At 40.1% G+C, this 17,301-nt stretch overlaps 1 protein-coding gene across 1 annotated transcript in view; it reads left to right on the forward strand.

Moving 5' to 3' along the window:
* The first annotated feature begins 1,391 nt into the window (after positions 1-1,391).
* Positions 1,392-17,301, forward strand: part of NID1 (nidogen 1) — a 43,386-nt gene continuing 27,476 nt past the window's right edge. Inside the window, exons 1-8 of the mRNA XM_054629504.2 lie at positions 1,392-1,629; positions 8,104-8,403; positions 9,519-9,748; positions 10,389-10,816; positions 11,738-11,887; positions 13,131-13,382; positions 14,502-14,702; positions 16,431-16,676. Of these exons, the coding sequence (XP_054485479.2) occupies positions 1,423-1,629; positions 8,104-8,403; positions 9,519-9,748; positions 10,389-10,816; positions 11,738-11,887; positions 13,131-13,382; positions 14,502-14,702; positions 16,431-16,676 (2,014 nt within the window). The 5' untranslated portion in view covers positions 1,392-1,422. The remainder of the gene's footprint in view (positions 1,630-8,103; positions 8,404-9,518; positions 9,749-10,388; positions 10,817-11,737; positions 11,888-13,130; positions 13,383-14,501; positions 14,703-16,430; positions 16,677-17,301) is intronic.

A 17,301-nucleotide genomic window follows, 5' to 3' on the forward strand; every position in this document is an offset into this window, starting at 1 on the left:
AGATACCTTAGCTGGATGTTGAGTCATCTTTGTCTGTATGTCTATGCTCAGATATGGAGGTGATCCAGCCAAAAGGCTGCTCTCGTGGCAGTGGTTAGCCACGTATTCCTGGTTGTATAAAGCCATGGATTCCATGAATCCACCAGTTACTGTCTTAGAAGCTCTGAAAACACGGAAGGAAGTTGCAGGTGAAAGTACAGTGAGTATGTCAAGGAGAGCAGACTCATCTTCCTCCCGGACCTCCATGCTACTTTGTCTCAGTGACTGTTTTCACTGACATACAGAACCCAGTAGTAAATAGATGTTAGTAATAATGGTGACTAGATGTGTTTCCCCTTTAGGCTGGCATGGTTATAGCTCTACCCAGGAGTGTCTTGTGCTGTTGCAATTTGCCAAATGCAAAATCACACTTTCTTACAAAGAAAAAAAAAGCACAAGCGTTTAAGGTAAAAAGCCATGCAAAAAGCATGTGGGTAGCATTTCAGCTGCCTTTCTTCAGCTGGTTATCTGCTGTAAACCTTCTATGGACATATCACAGCATATTCTTTACTGGCCAAGATTTAATCCCTAAATACTGCTGTCCTCACTTGGTAGCTTTAGGAAAAAATATATGAAATATAACCATTCTTCACTTGCTTCTGAGTGTTCCAAGGGAGCAGGACTATGCTATAAAACAAGAAGGCATAGTCAGAAGTAAAATATTTACATATACCATATTTATTTTCTCTGTATTTCATATCATCAGCAATTTTTTTTGTTTGTAGATTTGTTTTACTTATTTTTTAGTTTTGTCTTACAACCAAATGCAATTCTGACATGGATGGTGTAAATTTATGAAACACGTTCCAATTCATTTATTCATTTCCCCCGACAATGAGCACCTGGTATCAAAACTATTTCAGAAGATAGCATGGGGATTCCTATTTTTGTTTCATGTTGATTTTGGTATTTGGTCTCGGTGCTCTGGCTGTTGGGAAGTACTGCGGCTGCTGGAGTCGCTTTGAGCACACATTTTCCAAGCTAACGCAGGAAACCCCACTGGCTCTGGCGGAGAGCCGCGGTGCTTTGAAAGCATCTGCCGGATGCCTACGGCCCCGCACCGACTTCACTCCGCGAGTTTCGCGCCCCAGAGGCGACACTGATCCCGAGAGCGGCTGAGCATTCCCATCCCCGCGCCCCCGGAGCGCTCCGAGGGTCGGTCCCCGCGGGCTGCGCGGACCCCGCTCTGCTCCCGGGGGCGATCCCCGTGGCGGATCCTGCGGCAGAGCCCCGCTCGGGCTGTGGGAGCGGCCGCGGGGTCCCGGGGCCGCCGCTCCGCCCGCCCCGCGCTGCCATTGGCGGCGGCCCCCCCGCTCCGCCGGCCCCGCTGCCCGCGCTTATAGCGGCGGGACGGCGCTGCCGCGGGTGCCGGGAGCCGCCGGGATGCGCGCCCCGCCGAGCTGCCCGCGCTGGGCGCTGCTGGCCCTGGCGCTGCCCGTCCTGGCGCTGCCCGCAGAGCCGCTGGAGCTGCTGCCCCATGGCGAGGAGCGCGGCGATGCCGCGCTGGAGCCCGGGGACGATGTGCACTCGGCGGCGCTGGAGCTGGGCACGGCGCTGCACTTCTACGGCGCGGCTGTGCGCTCCCTCTATGTGAGTGTGGGGCCCCCTTTGGCTGCCCGCGGGTCGGAACCGCTCCTGGGCACTCCTCGGGGAGCTTTGGGTGGGTGCGCCGTGGTGCTTGTGGGTTCCGTGTGGGTTGCGTGAATGCCGAGGTCAGAGGTCGGCCCAAAGAACTTAATTGTTCCAGTTGTGTTCAGTCAGATATCGGGGCCGTGTTAATTCCCTTCTCACACTATGGCTTGGGCAGATTTTTCTAGGTGCACAGCCTCCGCTGGGAGACAATTCAACAGATAGTAGGAGCGCAAAGAAAATGCACTCGATTAGCCGGAGTGAGTGCCATCCCCAGGCGTTTTCTGCACTCATACAGAGTGTTCAGCTCAGAAACATCCTCGTTGTGGTCTGCTTTGTGTGTTTCAGCATGCCAGAGTCACAAAACTGAAATGGGGTGTCCAACCAGCAGCCTAACCTGTCGAAGACTTGCACCTCTAAGCACTGGGAGATGTTTCTGTTCCTCAATGTCTTTGGCACTCTCAGGCGTTCGTTGCTTTGAGTGTCTTAAAGCATCCTTGATGGTCTTGTACAGGCCATAATTTCTCTGTGAAGAATATGTGTGGCCTCCTTGTTTACAAATTTATAGAGTGGAAAAGGTTGAATAAATATGTGGAGACAATAAGAGTGATCAAAGAGGAGGAAGTCCATATCCATAGTAACTGCAGGCTTTGGGCTGCAAGCATATCTCAGCCTTGTGTGCATGTCTCACAGCTGAATCTGCATCCCAGAGTGCTGTGTGCATGTGTATAGCTGGTGGGGAGGGTGTTCAGTATTTGGAGGTGGGATTGAAAACAGATTGTCTGGGGCAGAGCTGCTCAAAAGCAGCCATAAGGAGAACAGTTTAAAATGGCAGCATGTCTTCAGAATACTGCAAGGGTACTGCACACTTTATCATTGCCTCTTTCCCCTTAAGCCCCACCTATGCTAGCAATTGAACATGCTGAGCAGCATGTTTAGAAAGGTTTTTGTAGAGAAGGCACAATGTGTTTAGTGTATTAATCTGGTAAATGTTATCTCACCTCCCTGGCCAGATAAAGCAGTGTGGCTTAGTATCATGGATCTAAGAGGCAACTCAGTGGATTAACCTACATGGAGACACTTGGGAAACTAGAGCTCCATGTGATTGCAGTCATTCAAAATTTGATGTAATTCCCATGCACTTGAGTCTGTTTCATGGGTACTCACTCAAGATATAACTTGCTTATGCTACACTGAGGTGTAATAGTGCTGACACTTAAGTTACACTCCTTTTCATTGTCCATACTGCCACTACTTAGATAAATCCTGACATCATATCTGAAATCTAAAATTTTGAGGGATTTGGGTTATGCTTGTGTGGAAAACGGGTGTTGTTCACTGAAGCTGACTGAGATGAAGTATTAGGTGGAGTTCAGACTTCAGTTTGACCCTTAGTTCATTGTCTTGCTTTCTGTACTCTAATTTGGTCACTGATTAGTCAAACCAAGTAAAAAGTATGCCTTTAAAAGCACAAAAATATTCTTGAAACATAGTGGATGGTATATTCAGCCACAGAGAAGCAAAGATGACAAGTAGTATGTCAGGTAAGCCACAGAGACAGGACAGAGTTTTCAAAGAGCAGTAAATTGACTTACCAGTCTAGGTTTCTTTAGTTTAATGACCTGTTACTTGCCCTGCCCTCAAACAGGAACAGTTCTAATTAGTTTTTGCCTGAAAGAATACCCATGTAGTGTCTATTTCCAAATCCCTTCCAGGGCTCTGCCAGCATCTCTCAGTACTAAGAATGGGCACTTTTAATGAATGGCATTTCAGTATCAGTCTATACACTATGCAGAGGCTTTTTCTTGCACTGAACAATGTGCAAGCATTGCAGAACAGAAGCACAGTACAGACTTCATGGGGGTAGGGAGAGGAGAAGCATACCTGTTAAGGAAATGTACTGAGCAGTTTTTAATGCATTTTCACAATACATGTCTTTATTGTATATTTGCAATGTGTATTTATGAAGCTCTACAATCTTGCTTGGCTGGAGTATCCAATGTATTGCTAGTTAGTAGTAAATATTATCAAGCTGATACAATTAACATTTAGTGCACGTGATTTTATGTAGAAATTTTATGTGGATTCTCTTTCTATCTTTTTTGACAGTTGAGAAGCTAAGTTAGCTGCACACATTAATAGAAAGGCAAGGCGTTCTGTGAAGTGATTGTTTAGTACTAAGTTGTCATAAAATCCCTGGCAACAAAATCTTCCCTCACAGACAGAAGAGAACACTTTTATTTCATATAAGTGGAAACAGACTTTCACATGTTGTAATCTTCAATATGGTGCTTTTGCTTGTAAAATTTATAGCATTGAACTCTATCACTAACCAGTACTATTCCATTTGTTTTGTTTTAATAGCACACTTCTATTAAGGCTTTTTCAGTTTACGCTAAAACTCACTGGTGTGGAAAAATTGAAGGATTAGGGGTTACCTCCATTTAGAAAAGAATGGAGACACCTCTAATGCAAGCTTGGTTCAATTTTTTTGATCCTTACTTTTATTAACTCCTTAAATTAATAGTTGGTCATGTTTGTATTGGAAAGCTTTGTTGCTTTAAGTCAACTGTCACTTCATTATAAAAATAAATTCGAATTTTCTAAACATTTTTTTATTCAGAAATATTCAAGTCCATAACATGCCTCTTCATTGAACAGGGAGAAAGTGCCTCATTTGTTAGAAACTTTAATTTTTTGTTGTACATACAGAGATACAATTTTTCTTTTAACAGAAATACTCCTTACTTTGAATTCTTCTTCTCACTTGTTTTTTGAGGTGGACCTATAATTGTGTGTGTGTGTGTGTTATTGGTTCTGCTACAAACCACAAATGTATGTTAACTATGTGTGTAATCCAGAAGTTTAACATGCTAAAAATACATCTATGTTAGTTCCTGTCAATTTAAATAGTGTTATACCCTAAAAGGAAAGACTACTCTAAAGCTTGTCTTTAGACAACGCCCACCTGAGGCCTCTTTTCCCCCCTCTCCCTTTTGACAGGAATGATGCTTTGATGAAACCCAGTACTTACCCAAAATTACTTCATTTTATTTTGGGATTCACACTTAAACCTATGTTTGTGACCTTGAAAGAAGCAGGGTGAAGTTAAAGGAGTATTCACTGTATTTGTCAATATAAACGTGTTGTTGAATCTGAAAGAGAAAACCTTTTTTTTTCATTATTGGTGAGTTTCTTTTTTTGCTTTAAAAATCACTGCACAAATTGAGCAGCTTGTTTATTTATTTTCATGTGATGGCTTGCAAATGTTTTCTGGGTTATAGAAACATTCCCTTAAAGCTGAACTGTCTCACTTAAAAACCTCCTTTAAAAAATGAGGTTTGCATCTCCTTAATAAATTTACTTTTTACACTAGATTTTTTAGCAAATAGGAAAGGTATAGCTAGATGCATGTCACTAGGAGGTGAAAAGAGGAGGGCCATTTCTTCTGGCTTCTTCTTTATTCTGCAGTATTAACTATTCCTGATTGTGTTTTCTCTTAATGCTATTTTAATCCCTGCCATAAATGGGGGATCATGAAGCTGCAAAATCTACACACACCAGATCTTATGAACACCATGGAATTTGTTTAAAATACTTCAAACTCCAGCCATCTCTCACAAGAGGATTTAGGAGAGGGTAGGGCTGTTTGTGTACAAAAAAATGTAAGAAAGCAGAAGGAAAATTTTAACTTCCACTAAATTTATAACTTTAAAGACGGAGTGCATCTCTTTGCTAAAAGTTCTTGGCAAACAGATTTAAATGTCCACCACTCTCCATCCTGTCTTCCAGTAGTTGTATAGTATAATTGGTGGGTTTTTATTTTCAGGTCATGTTCTAGCTTTGTTTTACAGGAATATGAAGCCTTTTCTAGTGTGTACAGATGTTGTAGGAGTTCTGGGAACTTTTCTGGACTAGATTTCTCTTATATATCCAACTCCAGTTGCAGGGTCTGTAATTAGGTAATCCATGCTGTCTTTTTAGTTCTTTATTCCTCAGATCTATAGCTCACCTTAGGGTCTTTGGTCACTGTCAAGTCATGAATGAGTAGATAAAAATTTTCACATTCAGCTTCTTCTCCCCCTTTCTAACATGACCTGCTTTCCCAACGTGTTTGCACAGATTATTTACTGCTTATATACCTTAGAGATACTGTTCATGCATAAAGCCAACTCACCTATTTTTTTACACAATCTTAACTTTTTAGTATTTTACGCTCTAGCTACAAATGAAATTGTACGTCTGCAGAAAATACAGTCGGCATATGTTGAGGCACTTTTAAAATAAATTCTGATCTACTGTGGGAACTATTTTGCCAAGTTTAGCTAATGGTTTGTGATAAGCATTATCCAGTTATACACCAAGCTGACTGACCACTGGTCTGTGACATGCTCTGTCCCTCTGGATAGCCAAAGGAGAGTTCAAGGCATAAGTGTTTCTTGTGTCCGGAGGAGTGCTCTGTATCATGATTGTACTACACTTTTTTCTGATTTACTGTGTGTAGCAGCAGTGGTGGTCCAGATTTTAAAGATGTTGCCAAGGCACTAGTAGCCAGCTTCCTTGATGGGCTTGCATAGACCACAATTTCTCTGTGAAGAATATGTGGGGTTCCCACTGCCCTCCTTGTTTACAAATTTGAGTGGAAAAGGGTGAAGAAATATGTGGAGACAATGAAGAGTGATTCAAGACAGAGAGCAGCTCTTAGCCAGGCAGTGCATGAGTAGACTGGGGGTCGTCATTCTGGAGGAGAAATTACATAGCGGGAGAGACTGGGTAGGATTTTTGTATGTCCCAATGCAAAAATTAGGGCCATCAAATGTAGGTGGAAGCCAGACTGGAAACAAACAAAAGTAGGAGAGACCTGAGTCACAAATTTGTGGAGTTCCTTTTTACGGATTTTGTGGATGCCTAGAGTTTGTATGTGTTAACGGAAGACTCAACAAATATGAGAAAGACATCCACTGAGGAAAAACAGTCAAACCACAGGGAATCCTTGGAGGTAGATGCAGTTGGAGGCACACTGGAGAAGTATGTGCATGTCTTCTTTTGCTGAATCTCTAAGCTGGCAGGCTACTGGGCTAGGTGGCCTTGGAGTTTGAGTCAGCAGCCATTCTGACCCACTTCTAGGCATTTGTAAAGATTTTATCATGTTGACAGTATCTTGACTGTGTAAAGAGATCCAGCAACAGTTTGTTCTTCTTGGACTTACAAGAATCCTTTCTGTGGGAGATTGCAGTTTTAATTTCATAGCTTATAATGACAGTTCTGGGACCTCTGTCCCATTTTGAGTCACTTGTGTATGTGGCAGCAGCTCTAGAGTGAGCACCTGGCTGCCTGCAGGTAGCCAGATGTGTCCTGTTAGCAGGAAGTCCAAGACTTGGAGGTGGATTTGTATGTCAGTGACTCAGTATGGCTGAGTCAGTGCCAAGCACAGGTGGTGGAAGGGCCAGGCACAAAAAGCTGTGTGTGAGCACTTTGTGCAGACCCTCAAGGTCTTGCTCACTTCTTCTGTGTGTGAGAGCCAGCTCTGGTTTGCCAGTGGAGTTTGGCTGTCACACTTGGATGTGCCCTAGCACCTATATATGTATGTATTTACCTCAGTTTTAATCAGAGGTGGCTGACTGTGAATCCTCATCTCAATGATGGGTTGCATCTCCCTGAGTCAGTACCTACGCATTTGCAGACCAAGAGTTTCACTTACATATGTAAATTCCTTCCCCCAACCCCCTTCAAGTATTAGACCCATTTTCCTATCAGACTGTGTCAGGGCACTCAGCTGTAAAGGAATTTATCCTGTGGCCTATATCTGCTGTGGAAATTCTGTCTCTTAGGCTCTGTAGCCTCTGGTATAAGAGCTGTGCTCTGTGCTCACATCATATCTTCAGAGGGAGCAGCAGCTTGTAATCCTTGCACAGTAGCAGAGAAGTTCCTAGGAGGGTGGCTGTAGTGAAGTGAAAACCAAAGCAGCCTTGGCCAGGCAAAGAGAAATCTGTATGTCTTCCCAAAAGACTTTCACCCAGGCTATTACAATATGTAAACATGGAGCAGTTTTTTTGGGTTGGCATCTATGTGTGAATTTATTCTTTGCTCAGAAATTCTATCAGCTTTTGAAGCATTGGTGGGAGGGTTATGTATGTCCCTGTTAGAAGAGACAATAGGTGTCTGAAATTTAAATAGCTAAAATCTTTATCTAGGGAAAAAAGGCTGTTCCATCTGTGTAGTTGACCTCTGATTTTGGGCAACTGAAATCTCAGGACTCCCGACATGGGATAAAAAACACACAAGCTTAAAAACCACAGTTACTTTTTAAATACAAAGCTGACTTTTGATTCAATTTCTGTTGGAATTAAAATGAAAATATTGTGATCTGGAGCACATGTGTGGGAGACAGTTGTATGAACAGTATTTGTGTTATAATTTTCATCTTTTTATTAGATTACCACTAATGGGATTATTGCAGTGAATGAACCCTCAAGTGAAGAAAAATACCTTGGTCAATTCCCAGTGAGTTTTGGGGCTATTGCTCCTTTTATGGCTGATCTGGACACAACAGATGGACGTGGAAATGTGTACTACAGAGAAGATTCATCCTCAGATGTCTTGCAACTTGCATCAGACTATATCAAAAGAGGTTTTCCTGAGACTGCTTTTGATCCCAGCAGTGTTGTTATTGTTACCTGGAAGCTTGTGGCTCCTTTCCAGGCACCAGGAGAAGATCATGCTTTGGAAGAAAAGGTGAATGTTAATCAGAGCTTTAAGTCATGTTGGACACATGCTCAGCTAAAGTGTTACACTGTTGTAACACTGTAACCTTTTGCTTTGAAGGCTTGAAGTTCTGTGTGTTTAAATTAATTCTGCGGACCTAAGAATGTACATCATCATCGAAAAGGCTGCAGCAAAATAGAAGTTTCCACAACTTTTACTTGAGATTTTTTTTAATAATGTTTTATTAATTCAAAAGATAATGCTTGAAACTACATAGCTGATTTAGTTGTTTCCTAATGACTCTTATTTGAATGTTAAATGTGTTGTGATAATAACTGAACCAGAATATCCTGACCTCTCTCTGTGAAATGTAATCCTGCTGGCATGCATTTTTCAAAAGACTCTTAAGTAATTTTGACATCAAACTATGTGAAATCAGATAACTATATGGACTAGTAGGAACTTAAGCCCATTTTGAACAGATGATATTGCATTTAGCAAAAGCTCATGTTTTGTAGTTAGTATTGGGTTAAGAAACAGCTAAAGGTTATTTTTGTTATTATTCACAAATCATTTTCCCCTTTTTAAACCATGCAGGTACTATCCTGCAAGGATATGTAACTTTGTATACCATTATAAAAGTTGATTATAAAGTCTGTATTATAGTTATCAAAGTTGATGAGAACATTACTTAAAACATTTTTTTATGTCAACATCCAATTTCTTTTGCTGAACTTGGCACAAGCATTGTGTTTATAGTAACAATACTGCACCCTGATAGCAATGAACAGCTGATGTCTGAGGTGCTGTCCCAGTGGTTCCTACAGCAGGCAGTAGTGTTCCTGTGGGAAATTACTTGAGCAACATGAAGCTTGAACTTCAAACATTCTGTTTACAGATTTTTTTATTTAGTCTACCACATCTGTTATTTTAAGGAAATGAAATAGCATCCTATGGCACTGCAGAACTTAAAGTTGTTATGTTTTGGGCAGCCTATCTGACTATTTCCTACAGATTTAATTTACTTTTGATAAATTTTTCTTTTTAATGAAAATTCTGATTTTCATTTTGCATTTAAAAAGAAAAAATTACTTTTTCTTAACTATTTTGATGTGAGTAAAAGTGTGTTTTTTTTTTTTCCACAGAGAAACACATTCCAGGCTGTCTTAGCCTCTTCTGATTCCAGTTCCTATGCTATTTTCCTTTATCCAGAAGATAGCTTGCAGTTCTATAGCACGTACTCCAAGAAGGACAATGAAAATATTCCTGCTATCGTTGGCTTTAGTCAAGCCTCTACAAACTACTACTTTTGGGAAAACCCAGGATCCTACAATGTCATTGCTGAAGATGAAGACAGCATTAGAAAGCTTGTCAAGTATGCTTTTTGCTTTGTTTAAACTCCTCAAGAAAACATCAGAGTTCCATGGTTTTCTTAAATGTAGCATGAATCAATGAGAACTAATAAGATCCCATTAGCCATTGCATGGGAAGTCACAAGATCTGCCAGTGATAAATATCCACCCCCTTGAGGACTTTGGTGGAATTTGTTAAAAGTCCATATTCCCATTGTTACTGGTAGGAATTCCAGTATACTTAGTTCTTCTATAAGTAGTATCACTTAGACTTCAACTCTTCATAATCTATCCTGGGCAGGTTGTTTTTGTGAGTTGTGTTTTTGAAAGAAAGAGTGAACTATCAGGAAAGGGAATGAGCTAGAAAGTTTTAGTAAGTGGTAGCAAGATCTTTGTGGCCCTAAAATCTTCTCCTGATCTCATCTTCTTTGGAGACAAGAAAGTTAGAAATTCTCAACAGTGTTTTGGATGAGGAGAAAAAAAGTTACCCAAACTGTCAGGGGTTTTCCACAGCTGAATAAACTGTACCTGTAGGTAAGTATGTAATGTAGGTAAGATAATTAGACAGCTTTGTCCTGACACTTTGCAGTGAAGGCTAACATTGTGTGTAGGCTAGAAATACCACACAGCTTGTTTTATTTGGCCTGTGCTTCTCTTTGACAGAAGCAGCAATGCTGGGAAGCAGGGCGTTTGGGTGTTCGAGATTGGTAGCTCATCTGACAGTATCATGCCTGCCAACATCAGCAATATTTTGGAGAGCGTAGAGCCCAACGAAGAAGACCAGGAGATGACTTCTAAGCCCTTTATGTCTGACTATGGTTCCACTGAAATAACACAGCAGTATATCACAAGTAGCACAGACAGCACTGAAGAGGATCAGCACCTTGTCACATACAGTGTTCCTCAGCTAGCTGCAGAAGACTTTCTGACTTCATACCAAGATGTAACAGGAACACCTTCAACTGAGTCTTTTTACAGTCCTCAAAATTTCCCGACAGCAAAAGCTCCACCTCGCCACTTTCGGATCCAGCAGTTCCCCCCACAGCCACCTCAAGTCATAGATGTGGAAGAGTTTGATGAAACTGGAATAGGTAAGGTCTTTGGTACAGTTGAGCTTCTTTTAACCTGGACAGGCTGCAAAAAAGACATGTGAAGGAAATTAAATTACCAAAAAAGCAATGTTTCCTTCGCATTTGCTTAATATCTGAAAATCTGGACACCTGTCATTTGTTTGTGTTATTTATTGAGGTAGTTAATTTGGATGTCACCTCGGATGCAGTTTTTGCTGGTTTAGTAAACTAGTTCCCTAGTCAAGCTCACAGACCTTTCTCAGATATGTTGCTGAATACAGATGACTTAATAGAGGTTGGGAATAGAAGCTGTCGTAATTTTTTTTGGCTAGGTTTTCATGGCCTCAAGTCTTAGAAGGGTGGAACTAACAATTCTAAGTTCTAATAAAGCGCTTCTAGAAATTTCAGAGGAGTGTGACTGACAGCCCAGATGTTAATTGTTTCCTGAGGCAGGTGTGAGAATTGCGATCTTCATTAAATAACAAGGTAAAACAGTTAGGATTATAGGGTGCATCAGTTGCTGCATGGTCCTGGGTACTGTACTGATACGTTTTGTTCTAAAGTTAAAAAGCCCCTTTTTTGTTTTGATTCAGAAACAAGGACAAATAAAAATTACGTGTTTAGCTTTGACAGGAATTTTAACTGATCTGTGTAAATATAGATCTGCTGAAGTCAGAATTAAACAGTTTTCCAACTAAATAATTCAACAATAGACAATAATTCAACAAAAGACAGCTGAAGCCCTGAGGTTTACTACAAAGTAGTAGGAAGTTGTCTGCCTATTGCAAGGTTAACTAATATCAATTGCAATAGTTTGCTTTCCTTAAAGAGAAAATAAAAATCTGATCAAGTGAGCCCAGAGATACTTTTAAACTAGTCCAGTAATATGTGAATACCACAGTAACTGCATGAAATATAAATGTCTGGTCTTATTTTCCACAGTGTTTCGCTACCACACAGATGTCCAAGAGACCTGTGCTAACAACCGTCACCAGTGCTCTGTTCACGCTCTTTGCAAGGATTATCCCAGTGGGTTTTGTTGCAGTTGTATTGCTGGCTACAAAGGAAATGGCAGACAGTGTGTAGCAGAAGGTAACTGGTTTGAAATTTAGAAACATAAGCAACAATTACATATGGAGGTCTTGAATGAGGTGACCTGTATTCAATTCCAGAAAAGACTTGATAAAAACTTTTTGAAAGACTTCTCACTGGGATATAGTGAAAGGCATTTGAATCAGTGAGCTCTACTTTTTAAAATGGTTTTTTGAGTGAAGCAAATTATTTTGAGTGGTCAATTATAGGCTTTATGCATTTTAATGTGACTTTCTGGAAAAAATAAACTTCTTCTGTAACTGACATAATTTAAAAGAAAACATAACATCCAGTGGTATTTCCTAGAATTAGTAATGAAGTTCCAATGTGTTATAATCTGATATGGTCCTCACTCTAGAAATGGGCAGTTCAAAGTGATGAGCAAATTAACTTTGATCGTTGAACCAAAGAGCATGGCTCCTCTTTGATTCTTAAGCTGCTTTACTAAAGGGTGATCTGCCAGATTTCTGTTAAATACCCATTTAAACTTTGTTCCCGTGTAAAATCCATAAAGGAATTTCTTATGTATACACTTGTAATCCTCATAGTGATTTGGCTCAGAGCACAGATGCGTTTCAGCAACTCAAATAGTTTACTGCAAGACTGTGTTTTATAAACCAGGAAAGCAAAACCTAATACTTATCTGTCAGTTCATAAAATTGGATTTTCCATAGAAAGAAAAGAAGGATCTGATAATAGTGAAATTAAAAGTTCCATGTAGAAAATTATAAACAGGAGAAAATTAGCAATCCAAAATAGCTACTTCTGTATAACACTGACAGTCTTCAAAATGGCCAGTAGTTCAGAGCCAAGAAATGTAATAGATTAGAATAACAGGTAAATTATTCTCATGCCTAATGACATTAGTCTCTTGACAGGGAATGAACAAGTTTGCATTCAGTGTATATTGATATGAAGTGTGATCCTAAGGAGTTTGTCTGCCACTTATTGCCAGATACACTGTAACACTGTTATGAAGTTATCTTTGCAGACAGAACTTTCAATGATGATAAAGACCATCTCTTGAGGCAAATTTGACCATTTAATCATCCACATAAGACAAGACACTTGCATGTGACTATATAAGCAAGTGAGCACGTGGCAATTTCTTGTCTGAACTCTGAGTATTTGTTTGCCATTTATTTCAACACTAAGCACTGAACATTGCAAGCACTCTGGTCATGTTCCTTGGAGAGTATGAGAATGCTGTTATTTGGTTCTGATGTGTTGTATTATTTGCCAGGTTCTCCTCAGAGAGTCAACGGCAAGGTCAGAGGAAGAATCTTTGTAGGAAACAACCCTGTCCCAATTGTATTTGAGAACACTGATCTCCACTCCTATGTTGTGATGAACCAAGGACGTGCCTACACTGCTATCAGCACAATCCCAGAGACTTTGGGGTATTCTTTACTACCTCTTGCCTCTATTGGAGGTATCATAGGATGGATGTTTGCTGTGGAACAGCAAGGATATAAAAATGGATTCAGCATTACTGGTAACTTCTAAATTAAAATAATGTTCAAAATTGCTATGCTTTCCTCTATCTTGATAGAAAAGAAATCTGTATTTAGAATCAATATAGGGTGAAAACACACATCTATTCTGAGCTGCAAAATGTGTTTTTTGTAATCAAATTTCTCACTGTTTTTCTTGTTTACAATACATAGACAATGGACCTTTTAATTTACTCTCAGTGTACAACAACTGTGTTAGAGAGAAGATTGACTTGGCAGTTTCTCTTCAAGAAAGTGATTTTTAAAAAAGATCTGTTGGGGGAATTGTTACTAGAGTGTGCATAGTTACTATAAAAAGCTTCTCCTAAGTCTTCAAGAGCTTTAACTTGTTAAATCTCTGATTGTACCAACCAAGCAAAAGAGAAACAGTAATCTCACCTCCTGAGGGTCTGAAGCACTTAACAGAAACAGCTGCTGCATGACATGCAAATGACTGTTAGCTAGTTTGAGGGAAACCCCTGCTCACAATTTGAGCTTTTCATAAGAGATTAAGGCCAAATCTGGTTGGTTATGCTGCTGTGAATTCAAGCTGTAGATTCAATCTGTTCAAGCAGAACATGTGTTTCTCTTGAAAATTTGATCCTTTACAGACTTGTAATATAAATTCAGTTGAACACAACTTTTTGGTTTGGGATTTTCTTGGATTTGGTATGTTTGAAGCTTGTTCTGAAATTTACAACATACATTCCACTTGGTTTTGATTTGGAAACAGATGTACTGGATTTTGATTTTTTTTTTTTTAACTCTCTGTACTCCTAATGGAAATTTTTTCTAAAATGTCCTTTTAAATGGTAGGATAAGGCCTACTGCTATTAGCTTAGTCAGAACTTCTTTTTAATTTTATTAAAAAGAATGCCTCAGGGCAAGGATTTATGATTTATTATGTGCAGTGCTTAAAAAAATTTGCTTGCAGTATCCAAGTATATTATCAGTATGCCTCTGAAAGTTATTTCATTAGAATCACAAGATATTAGCAATTGTGCTACATCAACACTTGCAGACAATAGTAATTTATATTTTATCTATTAGAAGCCATATTTGGAATAGAAGGAATTGGAAACCTCTATTAAGTTACTGTTAAACCAATTATCTTTCTTTAGGTGGTGAGTTTACACGGCAAACAGAAGTAACTTTTCTTGGCAACAATGAGAAGCTGGTTGTTAAGCAGAAGTTCAGTGGCATTGATGAACATGGTCACCTCACCATCAGCACAGAAATGGAGGGCAGAATACCTGAGATCCCATCTGGGGCATCAGTCCATATAGAGCCCTACACCGAACTCTACCACACCTCTAGCTCTGGTAAGGTTCCATAAGGATGAAATGATGAGAAAGTGCACGAAGCAGAGATTAGGACAATCTGAAAAACACTCTTTTATTACTTTTTTAACAAGTGTATTTAGGACCCTTTGACTTTTAGAAAGTTGCATTTTGTCCCTTAGGAAAAGGTATCAAAAGAAGGTGGGTTTTGAGTGGGACAGTGCAAATATTTCTAATATTTTCATCAAAAACGTACAGGTTTAACTTTCTCTGAACTGTTGTTTGCAAAACACTCTTATTTCCCTTTTTGCTGACCTTTTTTTTATGCTGTTGATGGCAGTGTACAAGGAGTAAAGGTTTTCTTTGTAAATCCACAGCCCTTTAGCCCTGTACTGGTGTATAGCTTTTTGTGGTAATGTCATTAAGTGAGCTGTGATCTTTGAGACTAAACCCATTGTTTACCACTGTGTCTCACGTGAACTTCATTACAATGACTCTGCAAGCATTTATCAGTATTATTTGAGCTGAATTTTAACAACCAATTGGAAATTACCTCTTAATTCCCTTATCAGTTTCCTGCATTGTCTCTTCAGTACTCCTCTCTCTCAATTGCTTTCTCACAGATCCTAGGTTTCCTAAGAGAACCATTCTTCATTCACTATTTACAGGACAATCTTGTTTTGCTTAATTATTTTGCTTTCCTCTTCCTGGATAAAATGGTGGGTGTTTCAATACAGAAAGTGGAGAAGTGAGGTTGGAGTTTTCCTGATGGCCAGCCAGCCATCAAAGAGATGAATACTACAGATGAAGCAGCCTGTGGTGCACCCACGTGCACATGAATTCTGGAGATACTGCACTTTTCTCCAAGGGTGCACTTTTGGTTGCTAGAGCTAGAAAATAGTGTGGTTACATCATCACTGCCTTATTTTCACTAATGTCTGAGTTTGGTAGTCAGTAATGAACCTGCTTGTGCTTTGCCTGTTGTTTTGGACTGGGAGGAGGAGGAAGTGGAAGCAGCAGGAAGCTTCTGCTTTGTGCTGAACAACTTGAGAGTTTGGACAGTATCTGCTTTACAGAACAGTTGTCTACTTGGCAGAAATGCTGTTCCCATGGTGGTAAAGTCAGGGGCTGGAGGGAGATGACTCAAACAGCTGCAAATCTGCTGTCCTATGGCATATCTAATGGACTTAGCAGAAATCCAGCTTTAGCCAGCTGCTGCAAGTGGATTGATATAGGTGTGTTCTGGTGTCCAAACAAAGAATATTGGTGTTCTGAGGACCCTTCCTACAGTGGGAAGATCCACAAGCCCAGATCTTTTTGAAGAGTTTTGTTCACAATTTTTCCTAGTATAGAAAACTATTGTGAAGCATGCAGGAGCTCTCAGACATGCAGCTTCTTCGGGGCTCTGTTAAAATCCAAGGCTAGTAGCCTGCAATGAACTAAAAAGTGGGTGTAGTTTAGGCTGGTGAGATGACTGTCCTTAGCTTGGGGACCTGAAAAGGAACCTAAAGCAATCTGAGTTTGCTGAGTTGAATTTTCCTTTCATTACGTAGAAATCCACCAAGTTGAATTTTTTAAATATGTCAAAATATATCAAATTATTTCTAAAAACTGTGATCCTGAGAACAAAGTATACTCCAGTGCTTGTTCCTTTTCATGGAAATGCATCCCCTTTCACAGCTTCTAGCCTTTGAAATTCCCATTTGCATAGCATTTGACAGGGTGCTTTTAGTCTCTGCTCTGATCAGTGTGTTTGCTGTCATGTCACAGTGATCACTTCATCGTCCTCGAGGGAGTACACGGTGACAGAGCCAGAAAGGGATGGAGTGGCTGCCACCTACATGGGTGCCTATCAGTGGCGCCAGACCATCTCCTTTGATGAATGCATCCATGATGACTCCCCCCATTCTGCTCCTGCCACTCAGCAGCTCTCGGTGGACAGTGTGTTTGTCCTGTACAACAGGGATGAGCAGATCCTGCGATACGCCATGAGCAATTCCATTGGCCCCATCAGTGGTACGTATTTTAGATAGGTATACAAATTTTGCCTTTTCTCTTTTGTAAGCAATTAAGAGCAGTCATCCATTTTTTTTTTAGCCTGCCCTACATGGGTGTTAATGAGTTACATGAATTAACTTCATTATTTAGTAGCAGTCCAGATCCACCAGTGAAGGAGAGAAATGGAATTATTGAAAATTTTTATTTTTACTTGAGAAAGAGAATTTAAGTGATGCTGTGTTGTTGAAAGTCACTGGGGTTTATGTCTAATTCCTTGAAATACTCTCAATACACCACCTTGAATCTATTTACACTTGGATGCATGGAGTGTGTTGTTCATCTTTACCTTATTTGTAGTTCCTCTATTCATTTTTTCTGGGGGGACGCTGTCCCCCCCTAAAAGAGAGAAGAGAGCAAAAGAGGGGAATGAGATTTACCATGGATGATTTTCTATAATTTATCTTGAAACATAGCATTTTATCTTTGAATTGTAGGCTGCTTTTGAAAGGTATTTTTTAGATGAGCTGTCCAAGCTTCCACTAATATCAGAAAGAAAGCAAGGAGATTATTTGAAAATGCACACCAGATGAGTATAAAACCAGGTTGTGTTCACTTTTGTTTGTTATAAAATAAAGTTCTGCTC

Source organism: Agelaius phoeniceus, chromosome 3, assembly GCF_051311805.1.
Source record: "Agelaius phoeniceus isolate bAgePho1 chromosome 3, bAgePho1.hap1, whole genome shotgun sequence".
Lineage (NCBI taxonomy): Eukaryota > Metazoa > Chordata > Aves > Passeriformes > Icteridae > Agelaius > Agelaius phoeniceus.